This window comes from Lissotriton vulgaris, unplaced genomic scaffold, assembly GCF_964263255.1.
Source record: "Lissotriton vulgaris unplaced genomic scaffold, aLisVul1.2 SCAFFOLD_771, whole genome shotgun sequence".
Classification (NCBI taxonomy): Eukaryota; Metazoa; Chordata; class Amphibia; order Caudata; family Salamandridae; genus Lissotriton; species Lissotriton vulgaris.
The window spans coordinates 700,106-724,560 of NW_028247168.1; the positions used below are offsets into that span (position 1 = coordinate 700,106).

Sequence of the window (24,455 nt, forward strand, 5' to 3'; positions counted from 1 at the left end):
TGGTTTGAGATCAGGTAAGTGCAGCTGCATTAAACTGGCCACACTGAATCTTCCACAGACCAGTGGTCTATAAGACCTTCTTTATATGCTCTTGTACCACTTAGCCACACAAATATAGCATTGACTGAGATGATTTTATAAAATCAATAATTGGGAAAATGATTTACTTGCTGTGCCCTATCTTAAAGGGATACTGCTAGAAGCACGTTTATAAGAATGAAATATGCCTCATGCTTTCCATTATGTTTTCGTTTGGTGAGAAAATGCAGTAAAACAGTACTGAAGATACCACCATTCACCCTGAATATGGCGTTAGGGTCTATAAACTTGTTATAAAACAAACAGAAATAGACGACCAAAACTGGCAGGAGGGTGGATGCAACACAGGAGGAGACCTATACCAAAATAAGAGATTTCTTACTTTTGCAGAAACTCCGTCGGTGTAGGGAGTGGGCCCAGGTCAGTTCCTTCAATACGTGAATTTAGCAGGTGGGTTGGTTCTGATTGCCTGTGAATCATTGAGTGGAGCCTTTGAAATTGTGTGAATTCCACCCAAAAATAGGATCAGAACTGTTATGGACATATTTTTACTTGCAGAGATCCACTGTTATTTTTGTTTTTAAATGATACCCAATATTTCCGTAAAAGCAAATTTACATCTCAGAATGTAGGCCAGGTCTTTGATGTTGAAAACGGGCATTCATTGTTTCATTCATTGTAAATATTTCCTTTCTGTAGTGAGCCATTTGATCGGGTACATTCTCACAAAGAGCTGATGTATATGGTCAAAGAGATGAAGCGACGTTTGCCTGTCGAGAAACGAAATCGGAGCAAACCCAGTACAGTTGATGCCCTCAATTATGCACTGAAGTGTGTCCGACAAGTGCAAGGTAGTTTTGCTTGATTAGAAGTAGGCATTGTATTTTTTTGATTTACTAATCAAATTGATCTTTGTTAATTTTAATGTCCTGTCTATTAATGTTTATGATTCAAGCAATCTTGTAATTTTCCACTTTAGATTGCAGTATTGTTTCCTGGTGTGTAGACCGTGTGTACTGATCTCATAGATTTGCAATTAAATTCCAAATGTTTACACTGACAGTTCTCCAAAAATCATTATGATATTTTTGTATACTTTATTTGGGATACGTATGTTGCAGTAACATTTCTAAAGAAAGGTATATTACTCATTGCACTCTAGTCAACAATTATCCTCTTATATAAATCTCATATGATAACACTGGTAAACTAGCTTCTCTTCCACAGATAAGACAAGCTCAAAAGGCTCAATCTCCGGCTATGGTAGTAGTAAGAAGTTTAACTGACATTGAATGATTTGTGGCTATGAAGGATTTAAAGACCAAATCTGATCATTGTATGCAAGCAGTTTAAGTATTAGGCCAAGAGGTTCTGCCACCTCATAAGAATCCATCTTCTGTTACTTTGTTTAGTTTATTTTGTCATCCTAAAACAGTTTCTTAATGGCCAGATGATTGCACAGTCGCATAGAAGAAGGTTGTCTTTTTGTAACCCTCAATAATTCAAAATCTCTTTGCTGGGGGCACAATGGGCTACTACAATGGTATAAGTTTATATGAGTGATAAGGCTGTGGCCCTCTTATGTGATGTGCTACCTTTTAGAGCTCTATGAAACAAGGTTAAGTATAATCTGTAAGCTAAAATGGTGCACTGTGAAAAAAACAGAGTATTACATTTGTACATTAATTTAGCAAAAGATAAATTACATATTAATTGAAACTGTATAACCATTGATACAGATGTTCAAAAGAAATAGTTGTGCAGAGGTATTATATATATATATATATATATATATATATATATATATATATATATATATATATATATATATATATATATATATATATATATATATATATATATATATATATATATATATATATATATTATATATATATTATGTCATTGCCTCGGTCCCTAAATCTAGACGGGGTGGCGATAGGGAAAAAATGCTCAGAAGACTTGAGTCCCAATTTATTATTGAGTTAGACAGCAGATTCCCCAATGGATTGAACACAACGGAAGACTTACATGTTTTTTTATAACCAATCCCTGTTCAATGATTTATTTTGGGCCATTATCTGCTTTCTCTGCCTTTACCCTGTTAATTTCATTATGAATTTTATTACACATACTGTATATCATCCCTTTTTTTAGTATCACATGCACAATTGATTTTTTTCACTGGTTCAATGGATTCACATTACTTTTCCCATTTAAGTTTTGGGACACAGACATCAAGATAGATTTTCTAGTTTGTTTCCTCCTTTTGAATCACGTATAGAGAAAAAATGTTTTGGAAGGTGGTCGATATTTGTTGCTTTATCTAAATATATATAAAAGAATTGATTGTAAATCATTACGTTCCATATTGTCGTTACATGTCTATTGCATTCATGCAGGTAATTGAGAGATTGCAAAAGAGTAAAACATAGATGATATTTTTATATGGTCATATGTCTAGCATCAGGTTTCATGAATTGAGAAGCTTAGATGATTTTATTATGAAATTATTTATAAATATTTATATTTATTTATAAGCTATGCTTGCACAGAATATTTTGCATTATTTGCACAATTGCATTTGCACTTTATCTACGCGCATTGCACTTTTTCATGACAAGTGACCACCAGTAACACTGTGTCTTTTTTTTGCAATCTACTATATAAGCGCATTTATGCGGATATCATGTGCCATTTTCAATGCACACTGACAATAATTGTCTGATATAAAATTTACAAAATATGTAACATGGCAACTCACAATGGAATGTTAACACAAATTTGGGCAACAAAATGTAAATATTGTAATTATACCTCCCGCTATTCGATTTATATATATCAAATTGTGATTTAGAAAACAGACTATCTATGTTAGCTATATGTAGTGTGTCCTCAGTTTTCAGTTTCTAATCACATGGTGTTGCAAAAAGAAAAAAATCACTAATTAAATTCGTGCAATGTACCCTTTAAAAGGGATGTTCTTTCATTTGCCTGACGATCTGTGACCAAGGGCGGACGCCCGAAACGCGTCAGATTTGGTGAACTTGCCTTTTTAAATAAACTTGCCGAAAGAAGACTGGGACTTGCGTGGTTTTTCCTCGTTGCTGCCTGCCTGGTGGTTCTGTGGTGAAAGACTTCAGTTTGCGTATATATATATATATATATATATATATATATATATATATATATATATATATATATATATATATATATATATATATATATATATATATATATATATATATATATATATATGCTCAATTTTTAATTTATGAGATAACCACTGCAACTTTAGAGTGAGTGGTATGGATACAATCATGGTGGTCCCACCACTTCTCTGCTGCTTTCATTTGCCTGTACGTACACAGGCTTATTGGTCCATAATTTTTCACAGTGTGACTATTAGGGACTTTCTTAAATGTATATTGCAATGTTTTTGTTTTGAATATATATTTTTGGGTCGGTTTTGCTCCATTGTATTTAGACTAAGCTGTTCTTAGTTTAAATCTACAATAACTGATAATACCTGACCAAAGGAAAGCCAACTTATTAGTGTAATCATATAAACACCTCCACATACAAAAATACTATTCAAAGAAAGGTAAGTGAGAGAGAATGGGGCATTTTTTCTTCCTGAAGGGGGCAACACAATGTAGCTTTGGTAGACTAGGTAACAGTAAGAAAGAGTGGTATAGGATTATTCTGCTTGAGGTTTGTTGTTTAGTAATGTTAATAAAATTAGTTTCTTCTTTTTGTTACCTTCAGCTTGTGTGTTTGGATCAAAAGTGCAGAGTTTAGAAACATGTTTTAGGTACTGATCTAATTATTGTATAAACCGTAGAGAATCTGAGAATATTACAATCATGTTTGATCTCTTGGCAGTGTACAATTATTTCACTGGTTGGTGGAATATCATGCTCATGTGAAACCTGTATTTGAAAGCTACTTAAAACATGCATTCATGACTGTAATAACAAACGAGTAGATGTTTGGGTCAGGACAAAATAGTGGGCGGGAGGTAATGGATGGAAAATTTATAATTTAGCTGTAATGCTTACGTAAATAGTGAATTAGAGTAAACTCAGATGTTAAAGCTTGTCTCTCTCTCTCTTTTCTTTTTCTTTTAAGCAAACAGTCAGTTTTTTCAGGTACTGAGTCAAAAAGGACCATCCAGTGTAGATTTGGACGTCCATACCATTGAAGAACTGGAAAATATTACTTCAGAGCATCCCCTAAAAAACACCGTAAGTCTCCATAACCAAGTGTAAATTATTCACTTTCGCCTCCTGTGCTTTGAGTAATTTTTCAAATGATTCTAATATGTTTAGGGGACTATAGAAATCATCTTACTATTGAGTTTGTTTGGACCTAGAGGTGTCCCTGTTGTAGATCTTTTTTTGTATAATTCAATAGTAACACCCAAAGCAACTTTTGCAGGAGCACAATAAATAAATTAAATGTTGACGAGTATATATGTGGTTAATGAAACCTGTAGCTCTCAGAAGGAATTGGTCTAGATTGATTCCTGCTTTATTTCAATGAAGTCACTATAAGTAATTTGCTTTTCACTATAGAAAAAATTTGAAATCTTACACTGCAGAATGAACAGTAAAAAGGAAAGTGAAGAATACACAAAATGATCATTAATGATAGTCTTATTTTGTGTGTCCCTGAATGGTTTCGTTTATATGAGCTGAATTAGGTGTATTTGAGTTCTTTGTCAATCAATCAAAAGTACTTTATTCGGTTCATATCAAAAACCATAAAAGTATATAAACATCAAGAATCAGGCCCATAATATAATACATTGATTAAAAATGCAATTTACAAACCTCGCATTAACAATTTAAGATTTTATACAGACTCAATCACAATTAATTTGGGTCAGAGACCTTTAACAAGAGATTAAGGGGATCGAGAAAATAATTCTTTGTCACTTTTGTGCCTCGACTCCCTCTCAGGCAACCTCTACAGTGTTTCATTTATTTAAATATTAGTTGGAGAGTCGAGTGCGGGTTTTCTGATCTGATGGATCTTGTCACTATATAGCGGAGTGTCAGTTACTAACAGTAGCTCATATGTGTTCTCCAGTGTGCCTTTGGGTGGTGGCGAGGATGATGTATGTAATGCTTGACCACAATGTGATTGAATAAAAGGCTTTTAGTGTATATATAGTGTGGTCACATCTTCAGAAATGGAAGCAAAATCTGGCTTCCTCGGTATGCACTGTATGAAGTCTGTTCAGAAGTTTTAAGGATTGCTGTACATAAGAACTAATCTATTATTACAGAAACCTGTAGAGGAGGTTCTGGAGTTGATGCATTGTGGACGGTCAACACAGACAAACAATGCGAATAAATGACCCATTATTAAAGATTTGCAGTGCTAGATGTAGTGATTATGAAGGTAAGATTGCTGTGTGGCTGGTAAACAGGATATTCTTGACATTAAATTATCCTTGGGAGCCATCTTGAGAGAGTTTACAGAAACATTTAGAGCATTTCAGCTGTGACAGTGTTCCAGTGCATTAATCATTAAGCTGCATAGGAAGGCACTGGAGTGACCTGAAAATAAAGTTTGGCTGATCAGAGGTTACAAAGCTTTGAAGTAGCGGCTCTGAATCAAAGAGATGTAATTAGGAGAAGAGCCATTCATGAATTCGAAGGTCAGGACCAGTAACTTGCAGACAGCCCTATTCTTTACAGACAGACACATGGCTTAGGAATCTTAGTTGGATATAGGCGTGTTTTTTAGAAGTATAAATGAACTACTCATGTGTAAAGTTGATCACATTGTGAAGTGGGGTAAAAGAGTACAGGGAAGATAGCCAGACAAGAACTTATGATAGTTGTCCAGTTAGGTAAGGAAAAGTGAAGGTATTGGTGTCTTGGTTGTGTGGAAGGAATGTTCAGTAATGGATATCAGACTACTCCGGTTGTTTTGGTTATGCATTTTTCTATGTTTACTGCAGTGTACACAGAGGTTTCTTGCTGATAGTGAGAGACAAAGGATATGGAGGTGAGGTTTGAAGTGGATGAGATAAGGAGGGAGGCAGCTGCTGAAGTGACAAGAAATTAAATTATATTCATTGTGGTTGAGTTCAGCATAAGTGATAGTCATCTGATGTTTGATGGCCATGAGGAAGTTAGAGATGTGCACTTGGAGGTGGGGAGTCAGGATAGGAAAACGTAAAAAGATTTGCATATCTTCAGCAAAGAGATAAGAGAATCCGAAGAATATGGCGATTTGCCTGAAGGAAAATTTGTGGGTAGTACTCAGCCTTTTGGGATTCAGAAAGTAGATGTGAGGGAGTACAGAGAAATTAGATAAAATCAGATTAAAAGAGTGAACGGTCAATGAGAATGGAGATCTCCAGTTTAATGTCACATCTGTGACAACAAGATTGGGTAGTGTGAATAGTAGTGTGGGGTGATCAACAATGTCATATACAGCAGAGAGATGAAGAAGAATAAGTTGCCGTAAAGGTGCTTTTGATGGAGATAACTTATACATGTACATAAATAGGGTGTTTTAGAGGAATGCAACAGAATTAGTCCAGATTAAAGAGTATACTGTCAATTTATGAGTAGAGGAGTGGTTCTATAATAGAGGCTCAATGTTTTAAGAGAAGAAAGGGAGTATGGAGACAAGACAGTTGTTAGCATGGCATAAGCGTGTGTCGTGCTTACATTTTTAAAATAGAAGTGGTGGTTTGCTTACTACAGTTTTATGAGAAGACTGAAAGATAGCTGTGTTAAGAGAGTGGTCAGAATAGACAGGGTGTGAGAAGAGAGAGAGACTGGTTTATGGTTTACAAGGGGTTATGGTAATGTCCATGATAGTGTGGCAGTGTTGAGTGTGGGTATTAAATGAGCAGGAGTTTTGGATGAGAAAGTAGAGGTCTTGATGGTGATATTAAGAACACTAGGAGATATGGACAAGAAAAGAGATTGGCTAAGCATAGACTTCTGTACTTGATGGTGGCAGCCCAGATTTGGGGTTCTTGATCACTGCACCTATTTTTAGTATTAAATAACGGTGTGCGTCTGGATTTTTTTTGGAGCTAGAGTGTATTCAAGTGTTGAGGGTCATTGAACGGTAGAGCTGTATCTGGAACTTATATTTTGTGATAAAGTCTGGTGTGAGTCAGAGACAGCACCCATGTTTGTGACATCATTTTTTAGTACTCAGGTGGATCCCCTTGTTGACGGTCATTGAACCTTAGATCTGCACCCTTAGTGCAACCCACTATAGTGATCTCTGTTTAGGTGGACATAACTGTCCCTCATTAAAAGTATACATGGCCCATGCATCTGCATAGGCTGTTCTTGTTCTTTGTTCCATTTTGCAAGTCGGTATAGATCTGTGTTTTATCGGCTTATTTCTGAATATGAAGGATGTGGAGCTCATCTTCTTGTGCTAGTGGGCACACTTAGTCATTTAAAAATAAGGTGGAAGCGCTGCTCTTCAACGCACAGGACCATGCGTTTTGGGTACTGTTCTATGGCAATTTTAATGTCTTCTTCAGTCTTGGAGGAATGATTGTATTCTCTTTGAAGCCTTTAGAGGAAGAATTTGTTACTCTTTAGAGCTATTTCAGAAATTCCAGTAATTAAACTTTGGCTTGGTATTTAATAATTGATCAAGTCATAAACTGCCCATTGAACAAGCATGTGTATACAGTTTAAAATGTGCTCATGCAATCATGAAGTGAATAACTCTGTGAATAATTAGTCTTTATTAGAGAGTGGGCCACCAGGACAACTACCTGCAGGTGCCATACTAATTCCGTGCATCACCGTCAGGGCAATTAAAAGATGATTCCATTATTAAAGACTGCTCCTAAAAAGTAGGCAATTCCCTATTGTTCACCAGCAGCCTGTTTATTAACTGGGTTAACTTGATCTCTTAACAGCATTTACTAGTAACTCAAGTTCCACATTTGTGGCTTCAAATCCGCTTTGTCTGCTCAGATGTGGGCCTTCAGTTGTTTTAAATTCATTATACATTCATTTTGAAGTGTCATTCAAAGTTGCAATTGAAAAAACATCATGTTCAAAGCTTTCTTTGCAGAAAAATAAATGTACTGTGTCGTGTTCTTCAGCTCTGGGTTATTTGAGCCTGTCAAACAGCAACAAATACAATGTTGACCAGCCTTCTGGTGGGCATGGTCACGTCTTTTTGCGTTCAGTCTATGCAGGTGCTTATTATTCTGCAGCAGTTGATTATTACTGCCGCTGGTTTGTGAATATGTACTAGCTCTTTTCAGGTCAATAGAAAGGTACATTTTCATATTGCAATATCTTGTGCCTCTCGCCCCGTCGTCATTGACTTCCAGTCGGTTTTTCAGGTTATAAATAGTCATAAAGACATAAATACAGTAATTTCAATTCTGACTCTTTACCTAGCTTAACACGTGTTGGGAACCCTAGGGAAGAGTCAACGATTACAGCATGTTTTTTGAAAAAGGGACAATTAAATGTTCTTTGCTTTCAGAAAGCCCTCTCTCATACTGGTTCTCCCACCCACTCTGCAGAAAAGTTTTAACTTTTATTCCAGCACCAGAAGGGCAGAGTACAGCAAGCAAAATACAATTGAAATGCAAAATGAAAAGTCCTCAGGTACTGTGTAACACCCACCCCAAAGGTCTGCAGAACATCAGACCGAGAGAAACACCCATCCCCCCACTCCCCAAAGCGCGCACCACACGTTTTTATTATAATTATCTGTACAAACTAAAGGAATACCCATCTTCTTCTTGTTGGCACCAGAACTTGAAACAGAGAAGTCATTCACCGCCAGTCGTCCTATAGGGTCCCGGGTGGCTGTCAGCGAAATCAGGGACAAATCTATAACTCTGTACTTGGCCCACCTGGACCAAATCTTCCCATGTTTCTGTGGGCACCCCCTCACCTGAAACACTGCAATCTCTGCTGACATTCACCTATCCAAGGCTTTTTTCCAGAAGGATATAGCGGGCGGGGACCTATTTTTCCAGGGCTGTGCTATGTCCCGCTTAGCCAGTGTGAGACCCGAAACAGCAAGTGTCTTTTATACCTGTTCCTCCGATGCCTTCTGTGCAAGAGCGTTAATCTAGGATCAGTCGGAACATCCCATGCCAACACCTGCCCCAAGCAAGAAAACACACCTGACCAGAAGAGCTGCAATGTCCCGCAGCTCCACACCGTGTGCAGGAACGACTCCTCGTCTGCTCCACATAGGAGACCGAATTGCTCCCATTTTCAAAAGGCGGAGACAAGTGTAATATACCCTGTGGAGGTATTTAAATTGAATCAGCCTGTATCTAGTTGAGACGGTGGCGTATTGAAGGCTGGCCAGTGCCTCAATGCAATTGTTGTCTGTCAGGGTTGGCAGGTCCACCTCCCAAACCGCCCGTGTTTGGGGAAAAGTGGTCCTGGAGTGTGTTTTGAGCGTTTGGTAAATTTGCCAGATTTTGTGGGCCCTCAGATCCCCCATCAGTAAGCGACCTTCCAGCGGGAGGAACTCGGGTAACAAATCTAGCTGTTGAATTAGAGGGGTCAATGCATGACGGAGCTGCACATAACAATGGAACTGTGAATTATGGAGGTCAAAATCTGCCTGCAGTTTTTGAAAGTATTTGAGGGTGGTCCCCTGCATTATGTCCCCAAGTGTAGAGATACCGATATCATCCCATCTACGGAACCCCACCAACGATGTGATAGGCTGGAGATATATTCCCTGCCAGAGGGGAGTGGCGCCGGTCAATGTACCCCACCAACCTATGGACCTAACTACCCATCTCCATATCTGAAGAACTACTTGGCAGGTGGGGGAAGCGCTTTTAGGGAGGAGCTACTGTATAGGAGATGGAGCAGGGGGGTGCCCTCCATGGCCGACTGCTCCACGGCGTAGGCCGAATCTGTCTGAGAGCCATACCATCACTCGTTGACCACCAGGAGATGCGAAGCCCAATAGTACGCATAGGCATCTGCCGCCGCAATACCCCCACAGTAGGTGGACTGTATGCAGGTTGCGAGCGCCACTCAAATCGCGCCTGCCAGAGGAATCTATTCAAGAGAGCATTGATTTGGAGGAAACACAACGGGGGATAGGGAATGGGTAGTTCTGGAGCCGGTAGAATAAGCGAGGCAGAGACACCATTTTAAAAATCGCTTACCTGCCATATAAAGATAGTGGCAGTTGAGACCAGATCGTCTTCTTGTCTCGGATGGCAGGGAGCAATGGAGCTATGTTGTGTATCCAAGCGTTTCTGGGACATCGTATTATGAAGACCCCTAGGAACTTGAGGCCCGCATTCGCAATGAGCAGTTGCGAAGCCCAAGCCACGGTCCCTCCACCCGCTCCTGGCCATCGCTTCCACAATCTCTGTGCCATATTGTGCTCTGTTCCATACTCGCCTGCGGTATCGTATTTGCTGCCTGTGCATTTGCTGCTATTATTAATCTGTGTGCATAGCTTATTGGCTACTGGGCGCATTTGCTGCCATTATTAATTTGGGGTGCCAGCCTGTGCTTTACATTTGTGCTGGTATCGTATTTGCTGCCATCGTATTTGCTGCCTGTGCATTTGCTGCTATTATTAATTTGGGTGCCAGCCTCTGCTCTACATTTGTCCTGCTAATCGTATTTTGCTGCCTGATTCAGTGTCTGTGGCCCGATCTCGCCCTGCATCACCTTGTTGTTGTTTGCTGCCAGTTTGTTGTTTCCAGCCCTCTCTCCTCCCCACTCCCAGCCGCTGCTCCCCCGCGGCCCCACCCCCGCTCCCTACAGCACCTTCTATAGATCCCCTCCCCACTCTTCACCCCGCTCCCGCCTCCCAGCTGCTCCTCCCTCGCTCTGCCCACTCCACTCTCTACTTATGACAGAGCCACTTACGCGCAGCGTTCGCGTGCAGCGGACGCACCCCGTGCGCGCCGAAGGCGCGCCAAAGGTAAGCCTGTCTACGCCCGTCCGCGCCTGGACCGCGCCCAGCGCAAGACCCCCTGGTCCCCGCAAAATCCACTCCACCCGCCTAACGTACGACGCCGCAACCCTCTCTGCACTTAACACCGGCCGACTCCCCGACTGCCACCAAGCCTCCCCAGGACGCACCCATGGACCCTTCACCTGCCAATCCTGCAAGTTCTGCTGCATCAGGACCCACACTGCAACCACTACCACCAAACAGAGCCCAAACAACAACCGCCTGAAGTGCATCCTGCTCAACACGCGCTCGGTCCACAAACACGCCATTGAACTATGGAACCTACTCGACACCACATCACCGGACGTCGCCTTTCTTACAGAAACCTGGATGAAGGCCTCATCAGCGCCCGACATCGCCATAGCCATCCCAAACGGGTACAAGATCATCCGAAAGGACCGCATCAACCAAACAGGAGGAGGCATCGCCATCGTCCACAAGAACACCATCCGCATCACGACCAGCTCCGACGACACCCTCACAGTCGCCGAACGCCTTCACTTCCAGATACACACCGACCCCAAGACCACACTTAGAGGCACTCTCATATACAGACCACCAGGACCCCGCACACAATTCAGCGAAGACATCACTGACTTTATCAGTCCACACGCCCTCCCCTCCGAGGAGTACATTCTTCTAGGGGACCTCAACTTCCACCTGGAGAAGAGGATAAGAACAACAACAGCAACACCACCACCCTTCTGGACAACCTCGCTAATCTCGGAGTCAAACAACTGGTAAACACCCCCACCCACCACGCCGGACAAACGCTCGACCCAATCTTCTCCTCCAGCAAGCACGTTTCCTTCAATCACGCCACAGGACTCCACTGGACAGACCACAGCTGCGTCCACTTCAACTTTAGAAAGACCATGACCTACCACCACCCACAACAAGTCCCCCGCAGAAACTGGAACAAAATTACCACCGACCAGCTCACCACATCTCTAAGCGAAAACCCTCCCGCCAAATCATCGGACCCAAATCAAGCATCCATCAATCTCGCACAATGGATCACCCACTCCGCTGACGAATTAGCACCCCTGAAAAACCATCACAACAACAAAGGTAGCAAAAAAGCCTCCTGGTTCAATGACGACCTCAAGAACTCCACAAAGAACTGCCGCACCCTTGATCAAACCTGGCGAAAAAACCCAACCACAGACAACATGTCCGCCCTCAAGGACGCCACCGGCAAACACCACCAGCTGATCCGATCCTCCAAGAAATCAGCATTCAAGGATCGAATCGACAACAACGCCCACAACAGTAAGGAACTCTTCAGCATCGTCAAAGAGTTTACCAATCCCAGCGCCGTCTCCAACGACATCACTCCCTCTCAAGACCTCTGCGACTCTCTAGCCTCATTCTTCCACAGCAAAATCGCTGACATACATAACAGCTTCGGCGACCAGACCACCCCCCTTACCACCGAACTAAAGCCCCCCTCCACCACCCTTTGTGCCTGGAACCCGATCAGCACCGAAGACACCATCCGCCTGATGAACTCCATTCACTCCGGATCAACGACCGACCCATGCCCCCACCACATCTTCAACAAGGCCGACTCCACTATAGCACCCCATCTCCGAGATATCATCAACTGCTCCCTCAACACCGCTACCTTCCCGGAAAGCTGGAAACATGCCGAACCTAGTGCCCTCCTGAAGAAACGTACAGCAGACCCCACCGAACTTAAGAACTACCGCCCCATCTCGCTCCTCCCTTTCCCTGCCAAAGTCATAGAGAAGGCCGTCAACAGTCAGCTCGCCGCCTTCCTCGAGTCCAACAGCTCTCTTGACCCCTCACAGTCCGGATTCCGAGCCAAACACAGCACCGAGACCGCCCTCATCGCAGCCACAGACAACATCCGAACACTATTAGACAACGGGCAAACAGCTGCCCTCATTCTCCTGGACCTATCCGCAGCGTTTGACACGGTCTGTCATAGCACCCTAGTACAACGCCTGAGCAACGCCGGGATACAAGGAAAAGCATTGGATTGGATCATCTCGTTCCTCTCCGGAAGAACCCAGAGAGTCCGCCTCGCCCCTTTCAGATCAGAGGCCTCCGAAGTCATATGCGGCGTTCCACAAGGATCTTCGCTCAGCCCCACCCTCTTCAACGTCTACATGAGCCCCCTCGCACGCCAGCACAACCTCAACATCATCTCCTACGCTGACGACACACAGCTGATCCTCTCCCTCACCAAAGACCCAAACACCGCCAAAACCAACCTACACGAAGGGATGAAAGACGTAGCCGAATGGATGAAGAACAGCCGCTTAAAACTGAATTTTGACAAGACGGAAGTCCTCATCCTAGGATCATCCCCCTCCGCATGGGACGACTCGTGGTGGCCACCGGCACTGGGCAGCGCACCCAAACCAACGGACCATGCTCGCAACCTGGGATTCATCCTAGACTCCTCCCTCTTAATGACCAGACAAGTCAATGCCGTCTCATCATCATGCTTTAACATATTACGTATGCTCAGAAAGATCTTCCGCTGGATCCCCACCGAAACAAGAAAGACAGTCACCCAAGCACTTGTCACAAGCCGACTGGACTACGGAAACACCCTCTACGCCAGTACCACAGCCAAATTACAGAAAAAACTCCAACGCATTCAGAATGCCTCCGCCCGACTCATCCTAGACATACCCCGCCACAATCACATATCCGATCACCTGAGAGACCTCCACTGGCTCCCCGTAAACAAGAGAATAACATTCAGTCTCTTCACCCACGCACACAAAGCTCTCTACGACCTAGGACCCAAATACCTCAACACGCGCCTGACCTTTTACACCCCCACCCGCCAACTCCGATCGTCCAATCAAGCCCTCGCCACGATTCCACGCATCCGAAGAGCTACCATGGGAGGAAGATCTTTCTCCTACTTAGCGGCCAAGACCTGGAACTCTCTCCCCACCCACCTCCACCTTACACAGAACCACTTCTCCTTCAGAAAACAACTCAAAACCTGGCTATTTGATAAGTAACGAACACCCCCCCCCCTCAAGCGCCTTGAGACCCTCTGGGTGAGTAGTGCGCTATACAAATCTTGACTTGACTTGACTCTGTTTGTCATGAATAGGGAACAGTGTAGATTTGGACGGATTGGCACATAGGCCCAAGGTCTCCCCGAAGACGCGAAGAATTTGGAGGACACGAGGCCCGGAGGATCAAGGGTCAAACATGAAGAACAGGACGTCGTTGGCATAAAGCGTAATCCTGTCAAGTACTCCAGCGTCCAGTCCAGTCCCCTGAGGACAGAGTCCAGGCGCACACACACAGCCAAGGCCTCGATCACTAAGGCAAATATGAGAGGGGGCACCCCTGTCGTGTGCCATCTGGCCGCACGAACCGAGGCGGTGAGGTCCGTATACAATAGCTTCACAAATGCCAGGAACCTGGGCCCCAGGTTAATGGCTTGTATGAGTTTAAAAAGGTAGGTCTAGCTCAGGGAGTCAAATGCCTTGTCAATGTACCCCAGGAGGATCGCCGCAGGACGACCTAAGCGAGGGGCCTCTGCGACAGTGTTGTGGACCCGACTAATATTGTGTCTGATGAAGCGCTGTGGCATGAAGCCTGACTGAGCTGGATGCACCAGATCTTGAAAGCAGGTGCGGAGGCGATCTGCCAAGATCTTACCTAAAGGTTTGGGCTCAAAATTCAACAGGGAGATGGGGCGATAAGAGCCTGGATCGTCCGGGGAGCAACCGGGTTTAAGAAAAAACACAATTTCAGCATACTGTCAGTCAGGAGGCAAAATGTGCTGGTCCAAGGCTTAGCGCCCCAAGCTTGTGCGGTCCCAGGGTCGCCACAATTGGGCGCAGAAACTCACAGGAGAACCCGTTCGGGCCCGGAGCGTGGCCCGGATGTATATTGGACAATGCCGCCTGTACTTCATCCCGAGTGATTGGTTTATCCATTTTCCATTTGATAACTTTATTTCGGTCAAAGACCATAAAAGTGCAAATAAAATTCATACAAGCAGCAAGTATTAAAACAATAAATAGTAAGCAGATCATTTGTTGTTAAAAAAGAATTAAACAGTTGAGTTATCAAAGAGTAACAATAAAAGATGCCATGAATTTTACAAAGAAGTTACAAAACTTTGTCTTCTGCGCCACATACTGAATAGGTATCGAGATACGGCAAACACAATGGGGGGATTGGAATCGTAAAACAAAATCCGGCACGCCTGGGTGACATGTCGAAGCTAAAGGTTCCTGCATATTGGCATCAACCAACATCTTCCGATTACTGAATATGCTGGACAGAAAAACATTACATGAACCAAATTTTCGTTTTTTTAATCACATGCCGGGCAGGCTTCTTTGCTTGACTTTGACCATCTGGATGTGAAAGAACTAATCGGTAGGGTACCATGCCTTAGCTGGAGAAAGCGCTTTTTCGCAAGCTGGGGTTGTATTACGTCCATGAATTCCTCAAATTTAGGTTCTACTTAAAGAAGGAGGAACTCTGACGATAGCCTACCCAAAGTTGCAGACCTCTGTAATGCAAGGAAGTTCTCCATACGGATCTGAGTTTGGAGTTCTTTTTTCGATATCCCAGGACATGACATCTCTGATGTTTCCCAGAGTTGCGGATAACCTATCCGGCTGCTAACAGTCCTAATATGTAGAAGCCATGGGATCTTTTTGTTTTTAAGAGAGGTTCACACCTCAGCAAATTCTGCTCTATAAGACGCCAATTCCAATGCTGACCACAACCTCTTCCAGTATACAATAGGGCGTGCGCTCATGATCTCCTCTATTGGCTCCAACCCAAGGTCACTTCTAAGGGGAATCAGTGGTGTGCTTGGTGGTAATCCAACTAAATTCCTAACAAACCTTTGGTTTATCCAGTTCCTCACGCACATAATCGGGCAAACAGTGAGGGGGAATGTCTGTGAAAAAGGCGTCCATAGGGGGCTTGGCTATCAACTCACGCTCCCTTATATAGAGCTGTGTAGAAACTGACAAACGTCTGAACCACAGCCTCGGGGGAGGTTAACATACTGCTGTCTGGGGACTTCAAGAGGAGAACTTGTGTCGGGAACAACCGGACCTGACATAGTCTATGGAGCATCTGACTGGACTTGTCGCCCCATTGATAAATCCTGTATTGGGTCGCCAACCACGCCTCTATGGCACTGTCAGTGTGCAACTGATGGAGCTGCTGTTGGACGTGAAGGAGATATCGGCGGGTACCGGAATCGGAGCCCTCTACCAGTTGAGCCTGCAAGCAGACCTGACGGTCCTCCAGTTCAACCCCCTGCGCCAATCGTTGCTGTTTTTTCCCAGAACGATAACTTATGACCGCCTCCCTAATCATTGGCCTAACGGCCTCCCAGAGGGTGACCTGGGATGGAGAAGTACCCACATTGAAAATGAGATAGTCCGTGATCGCGAGATTGAGCATCTCCTGATAGTCAACGTGACGGAGGAGCCATGGGGACGTACCGCCAGGGCTCGATGAGTCTGCAGGCGCAACTTGAGTTGGATCGGTGAATGGTCGGAGAGGCCTCTAGGCATGATGGATGTGTGTGCCACTCTTTGTATGTAGCTATGTGGAAGGAACAGATAATCTAGGCGTGAGAGCGTGGGATGAACCGACGATGCATACGTGAACCATGCTTCAGAGGGTTGAAATGCCCGCCAAGAGTCTGTCCAGCCCAGTGTATGTGCCAATACTTCCAGTTTGGATCAGGGGGTGTATCAGGTGGTTGTGCAAGCCATCTGTCCAGAGGGGTCATATTATCATCCCAATCTCCACCTAAAATCATTAAGCCACTTGGAAGGTCTCTCCAAAGCTGAGTGAGTTTATTTACGAACGTCTAAACCAACAGTGGAGGGGCATATATATGCCCAATCGTGATCTGTTCGCTGGCTATAGTGCCAGAGATGATTGTGAAGCGGCCGCCTGGATCTAACCAATGATGTGTTACCTGAAACGGCACCCGGCGGTGAATAAGTATCGCTGTGCCACGAGCGCCCCTTGCAAAGCCAGAGTGATACACCGTGGCAAATCCATATCTGTACAGGCAGGGGGCTTTAGTACCCAGAAGTTGAGTTTTCTGCAATAGTAGTATGTCAACCGAATAACACTTTGCTAAGTGTAGTACTGCCCCCATTTGATTTTGTTTAGTAGTCCCGTACATTCCAAGCCAGAATATTGAGTTCTCCCAGGAGAGATTTACCTGTGTCATCCCTAATCTTTATAGTGTGCAATAGCTGAAGGTGCATTAGTGACGTAGCATGGAGTCATGTGTCCGATGCGCAGAACATAAAACAACAACAAACAACCTGAAACCCAGCATGACCCCCTGCTCCCCCACCCCCATACTTCCAATAACAAGGAGTATCTGTTGCAGTGACATCCTGACCCAGGACCCCAACATGATGACCCAAGCAGTTCCCCCAATGGATTCCCCGACCCAACATTATCCAGAACGTCTGGGGTAGACAATGTCCAATACCCCTCAGAGCAAGTGAAGTAGAACCCAGCACACCAGGATCCGATACTGCCCACCATGGAACCCCAGCTTCAAGACAGTGCTCTGTGGGAAAGGAAGGATAGAATATGTCCTATAGCCAGGGCCATCTCAGTTGGCAATTCCTGATTGACCCTAGGCATACCAATTAAAACAGGATCTGTGGCGCCTTGTTTTAGCGTCTGTCTTGCCGGCCACTCCGATGGGAAACTTGCGAGGAGTCCGAGTCAAGCTGCGGCGGCGAGTGTGGCTTAAGATTACGTCTCTCATCAGTCCAAGCGAAGACCTCCTCCCGGGAGTCCAAGAAAAGAGTCTTGGCATTATATATCACCTTCATCCGGGCGGAGAACAGCAGCGCATAGGATATGTTCCGCTCCTGAAGTCGCCGCTTGGCCACAACAAAGGATTGACACTGCTGCTGCACCAGCCGGGTGTAGTCAGGGAAGACCATGATGGGATGAGAGTCGAAGGTCATTTTGTCCTTGTGGAGCCGGGCATAGCGGAGGATCGCATCTAGGTTGAGAAGCCGGGCAATCAATGGCCTCGGACGCTCTCCGGGAGGAGGCTTCTTAGTCAGCGCCCGGTTGGCCCTCTCGACTACGAAACAGGAAGACATGGCCTTCCGCAGGAGCACTGCCTTAAGCCAACCAGAGACGAAATCGTCCATAGAAGTACCTTCACAGCACTCCGGGAAGCCCACCAGGCGGATGTTATTGCGCCGGGCCCTCCCTTCCGCATCTTCGACCCTTGACGCGAGCTCCTGTGAGACCGTAGTGAGTTTGTCCACTTGCTTCTGCTGGGTGGATACAGTGTCCTCCATCGTAAAGACCCTGGTCTCTGCTTCTGTGATCTGGTCAACCGACTTCCGAAGGCCCTGTGAAGAAATTACACCTCGGAACCAACAGCCCCGATCTGGGCCTCGAGTGAAGTCCGTGACTGGTTGATCGCCGTGAGCAACGTCACAGTGTTGGAAGATAGGCCCTCTGTGCCATCCTTCACAGCAGGAGCGGTGGTATAATTGTCCATGGTGTTCTGCTTGGGGGCCACCGTGCTGTGTTTGTCCTTACTGTTAGAAAAGGCGATTTCCGGTTGGCTAAGGCTTGCGCCAAAGCCAGGCAGAAACCACCATTCTAGGTCAGGGCAAGAAAGTCACCCGCCAAGATAACCCCTGCTCACCCCCTTGGTAACTTGGCACGAGCAGTCAGGCTTATCCCGGAGTGAGGTGTAAAGCGTTTGTGCGCGCACCCAGCAACAACACCCAAGGCCCACCACAAAAGAAACTCCACACAAGGTTATGTATAAAAATAGCCTTTGTAGTATACCAAACACATTAAATAATAAACACACAATTTACACTGTGCCACTGGCACGGGCAGAATTTACAGGGTATTATGTACATGGGACAGGGCCACATGGACCACTGTCAGGAATAAGCACTTTAAGAACTAGCACTTGGTAGAATTAGCACTTTGTAGGCATAACGCTTAGCACATATAATAACTGTAACACCAAATAGCAAATGTAGCACACAACCAGTAACCACTGGTAAAAGGTAAGTACACACTAAGCAACCCTAACCATCTTAGGCATATATCACGCAGGGAACCATGAACTCACTAGCAGGACCTATATTAGGAAAAACAACCTCCTAAGCATAAAATTACATTTAGGGGTATAGGCATGAAGCACTGTATAAATCACACTAGACAAGTAATCGCATTTGTGCAAAAGATCACATAGGGCATAAACACGTACCAAAGGCAAGGGCACAACACATGAAACTGTTCCCCAGGCCAACCTGGCCTCTCAGGGGCTGAAACGCCCTGTGCCCCTCAAAGTCAGGGCGGCTGCGCAGGCAGCCAAACAAGAATGTTCAAGTGTTCCTGGGGGCCTAAACGGTGCAGCTGCCCAGTAAGTGCTGGGCAGCTGGGTAACTGAGCTTGGCACCAGCGTGCCTCCTGGCTCTCCTCCTGGGGCTCTAAAGAAACAATGCCCAAAAACACCGGGGGAGCCTCGTGGGCTCTATGAATCAACAACTGGGCATTCAGAAGCTTCTTGGGCTTTAATAATAAAATGCCCTCTTCGAGCCTTGTGGGCTCGATGAAAATGCTGCCCACCGGGGGAGTGGCCCGCTGCCAACCGGGGCCGCTCTACCCTCAGAAATGCCCCCAAATGTAGGGATTAACGTTGGAGCTTCTCGTGGGCTCTGAAACTAAATAATGCCCCCTTCGTTCCGAGTCCCCCCTCTGGTGACTCAGAAACAATGGCCCCGGGGGCCCTCGTGGGCTCGGACAGCAAAATGCCCCCGTCGTTGGAGTCCCCCCTCTGCGGGAGAGCCACGGGGAAGCGGCCCGCTGCCAATTGGGCCGCTCTACCCTCGGACTGGGGACCCACCTAGACGCCCACACTCACCATCGGCTGGGAGGCGGCGTCGTCGCTGGGCTCCTCTGCTCCGTTCCGCAGCGACTCTTGGGCTGCGGGGCTCTCCTGTAGTCCTTCCGGCACGTCCGCCCGGGCACATGCAGGAGCGCGGGGTCGGCTCCTGTCTGCTTCCTGCTCCCGACCCAGTGGCTGCGAGGGCGGGACTTCCTTCCGGTACAGGAGTGCGGGGTGGGCTCCCGTCCGCTTCCTGTTTACTCCTTCCGCTTCTGGGTCGTTGTGGGCAGCCTGGCGGCCCTCAGGAGTTCCTCGGCAGCGGCTGTGGTTTGAGGTAGGATCCCGATTAAAGCATAAGGTCCCTGGCGGGGTGGACACCCCCTAGGGGCAACACTAAATAAAGGGAAACACGGCAATGAGCGGGGTGGCCTCCTGTGAAGATAAAATAACGCAGGGTGGGCACCTGCACTCTGAAACGAAGGAAAAAGGGGGGATCCCCTACGCCGGGGAATCCCTCGAGGAACACGCTATTTGTGAGGGTAAGGACAACGATTTTTTAGGAAGGAAGGTAGGGGGGCAAAGGCTGGGCCCAGGGGCCAGCTCACAGGGCCCTCCTGGCAGAGTGGCAGTCCCCAGTGGCGGTCCTCCTGGCGCCCAGTAGCAGCAGGCCCCCTCCAAGTTAGGATCCAAGGAAATAACCTTTTTTAAGCGGTCACAGACCCTTTTTATACACAGAAACCCTTTGTCTTAGGGTGCAGGGTGGGGGAAGACCAGTTGCAGCTGGTTTTGGAGCACTCTGTTGTGCTCAGCCCCTCTTCCCATTCACTGGCCAGGCTAGGGACATCAGCCACACCATAGGGGGCGGAGCTAGCATTTTGTATTGAAAGCCCAGCCCTATTCAGGTCCCAGGTGCAATACTCCCACCCATCTGGCTGTCAGTCTCCCTATTCACCACCGGGGCAGACCGATCTGACTCCTGGAGCCAGGCTCACCAGCCAGCTCCAGCCAATCACAAGCCAGACAGTCACTGCACTTTTATTACACAGACATGCCAACTTCTAGAATTGGCACTTCCACACTAGACACATTAACGCCGCACACATCATCCTGCAGCGTTCAATCTTACGAGTCCGCACATACCAAACTCGAGCTTGCAATCCCCAAGCATCAGGAACTACCATGGACACATACATTCCTCATTTATATTTAGTAGCAATCATGACAGAACTGCTTATACTTTATGGCACTGCTTGCGCAGGTTCCTCTGGAAAATCAAGACAACGATGCAGTAGTTTTTCACATGATAATGCGGAACACAGCATAGCAGAGTAAATGACACTTCTGGATGTGATATAGCTTTAGTCATGAACCTCTACATCTTCATTATCTGTATCTGTTGTCACTAGTTGATTGAAAGTACATGTACTTGTGACATCTTTCAGTCCCTTTTGGTGCTGGCAGGAAATAAAGCCGCAACAGTGAGAGACCTGTAGTTGTAATTTTTCTACTCCCTTCCAAAAACTTTAGACTGTGGTTGACCTCCTTTCCTTTCCACGCACACCTGATTCTTTGAAATCCACCACACTACTGTTGTCACTGTGCAGTCTATGCAGCAGCCAACTGCGCTAACCATAGATGTGTGCCAGACACCACACAATAGTACTTTGTGCACAGTTCACTCTCTCTGCCCAGGATGTCTAGAGGCAGCACTGCAGTGAAGGAAATCCCGATAAAGATTCATGACAGCATCTACTCCAATTAGTCGCTGAGAACCCCTTCCAACACAGGTCTCAATGGCTCTTGCCATCCTCTTTTATGCCTCACTTTCTGCTAATTTATCTGTGTATACCACACCTGAGCTAAGCAAACCTCCCTCAAACCTCCATCCACACTGCTAGGAACGCACTGATGAAGCCAAAGTGCCTGGGTGGTAACATAAAAATCAGCCCAGGATAAGTCCACTTGTGGAGGGAAGTGAAAGAAACCACTACCAACGCTGAAGATATGATCTTTGCTTCATGTCTCCTTAGCAATGCAGTAAGTAGATTGATGCGCTAGCACACTTTTGCTAAGTATTTGCTTGCAGTGGTTGAGTCTGACAACGTTACAGAGTATGTCTTTTGAACTTGAAGAGAGGATTTGCCAGAAGTTGACTACAAAAATAGGACACCAAGAGCCTTTTTATGGTATGGAAGAACGGAAGATCTCATTAGTACTAAACCCTAAGCGTGTTTCAAGGTTTGACAGACTTTTTATCCCTCTCAGAGGAGTGTATTGGACAAGCAGGATATAACCTTAATGAAACAAGTAGAATTAATACTCTTCTCAATGTCTGCCATCATCATGAAGACTATCCAGCGTTTCTTGATTTCTTAGCCTTCATTATGATAGATTTAATAAATACAGTCATGGCAGTTGTTAGACGGACCGGGAGGGTCGGCCGAGAATAAGGGGAGCGGTCTCCGGGGAGAGCCGTCTCCAGCGATCGTACAGACGAGTAACTTCCCCCCCACAGAAGTACACCACACAAGGATAAGGTTTAACGTTCTTTATAAGCAATTCTTTAAGTACGGCGAAATGGTACAAGGAGGTCTGGACTCAGGGGTCCCCTCGGTTCTAGTCTCTTGATTGGGAAAAGGGTAGCGGGACAGTCTTGTTACCAATCTGGTAGATGAAATAGCTCACAATCCTCGAGCTCGGCGTTCTAGATGATCGGGCCGTGGCGGAGCCAGCAGGTCCCGGGATGGTTGAAGGTAGCGACGGTCCGCGGCGGAGCCAGCAGGTCCCGATGAAGGTGGTGGTTACAAACGGTCCGCGGCCACGCCAGCAGGTCCCGACGACGATGAAGGTTTCAGAAAGGTTGCGGCAGCGCCAGCAGGCAGGACGATAGTTCGCAAGGCAGGACTACGGCAGCGCCAGTAGTCCGTCAAGGATGAGTTCTTCACTGCGTCTCTCGACTCCAGGATACAACTGCCTTCCTGCTCTGGAGCTGCCCCAGTTATAGGTCTGGTCCCCTTTGATGTCCGGACCCTCGCACTTGGAGGTCGGGAGGTCCGGGATGAGGGAGTCCAGACACCCAGCAGGGGGGTGGAGCCAGTGCCCGGGGGAGCCGGGGGCGATCGGCACCTGGCGGGGGAGAGCCATCGACACCTCTTTCTCCCATTGACCTGCCAAGTGGGCCGCTCACCTCCTGGGTGGATGGTGGTGCCGGGATGTCGGGGCCTGGCCAGGCCCAGGGTTAGGGTCGATCGGAGGCCACGCGGCCTCGTGGTGCTGTGTCCAAGATGGCACCCAAGCCGGGCGAGGGGGCCGGTAGTGATTCGGGTCCATGATGTGGAGATGCCCAGGGGCAGGGGTCCCATATGAGACGGGAAACGGGTGGTTGTGGCGTGTCACACCTGAGGAGCCGGGCTTGGGCCCGGTCATGCGGGGAGGGAGCAAGCCCTTCACGTGGCCTGTCCAACATGCGTCCCCCCCAGCTGAAGGCGGGGAGAGTCACCCATCCTCTTGGGGACTCTCCTCGTCGAGGCGGAAAAAGCGGGACAGGCCATCTGCGTTGGCGTGATCCTGTCCGGGCCGATGTTCCACGGTGAAGTCCATCCCCTGCAGGGAGATGGACCAACGCAATAGTTTGGGGTTTTCCCCCCGCATCTGCATTAGCCATTGCAGGGGCCGATGATCGGTCTGTACCCGGAAGTGGGTACCGAAGAGATAAGGCCGGAGCTTTTTGAGGGCCCACACCACTGCGAAGGCCTCCCTCTCGATGGTGCTCCAGCGTTGCTCTCGGGCCAGGAGACGTCTGCTGATGAAGGCCACTGGTTGGTCAAGTCCTTCGGGGTTCTGCTGGGACAGGACTGCCCCAATGCCATGGTCGGAGGCGTCCGTTTGGACGATAAATTCCCGACTGTAGTCGGGGGCCTGGAGCACAGGGGCGGAGCACATGGCGGCCTTCAGCTTCTCGAAGGCCGCTTGACAGTCTGGGGTCCAGTTGACCTTCTTTGGTTGGTTTTTGGAGGTGAGTTCCGTGAGGGGCCCCGCAATGCTGCCATAGTCCTTCACGAACCGCCGGTAGTAGCCTGTGAGTCCCAAGAAGGCGCGGACCTCGGTCTGGGTGATGGGGGGCTGCCACGACTGGATGGCAGCGATTTTGAGTTGCAGCGGGGCCACCAGACCGCTTCCCACCTGATGCCCGAGGTAGGTCACGGACCCCTGGCCAATCTGACATTTGCTGGCCTTGATCGTGAGGCCGGCTCGTTGGAGGGCCTGCAGAACCTCTCGGAGGTGGTTGAGGTGGTCGGACCAGTGGCGGCTGTACACAGCGATATCGTCCAGATAGGCGGCGCTGAATTCTTCGAGTCCCGCCAGGACCTGATTTACTAGCCGCTGGAATGTTGCTGGAGCATTCTTCATGCCGAATGGCATGACCTTGAAGTGGTAGTGGCCATCAGGGGTGGAGAAGGCAGATCGCTCTTGGGCCCGGGGTGTGAGACCGATCTGCCAGTAGCCCGCTGTCAGGTCGAAGATGCTGAGGTAGCGGGCAGCTCCCATGCGGTCGATTAGTTCA

The 24,455-nt window shown here is 46.8% G+C and overlaps 1 protein-coding gene across 1 annotated transcript in view; it reads left to right on the top strand.

The window, feature by feature from the left end:
• Positions 1-24,455, top strand: part of LOC147665610 (period circadian protein homolog 3-like) — a 321,666-nt gene that overhangs the window by 134,770 nt on the left and 162,441 nt on the right. Inside the window, exons 5-6 of the mRNA XM_086949648.1 lie at positions 739-890; positions 4,171-4,286. Coding sequence (XP_086805774.1) covers positions 739-890; positions 4,171-4,286 — 268 coding nt within the window. The remainder of the gene's footprint in view (positions 1-738; positions 891-4,170; positions 4,287-24,455) is intronic.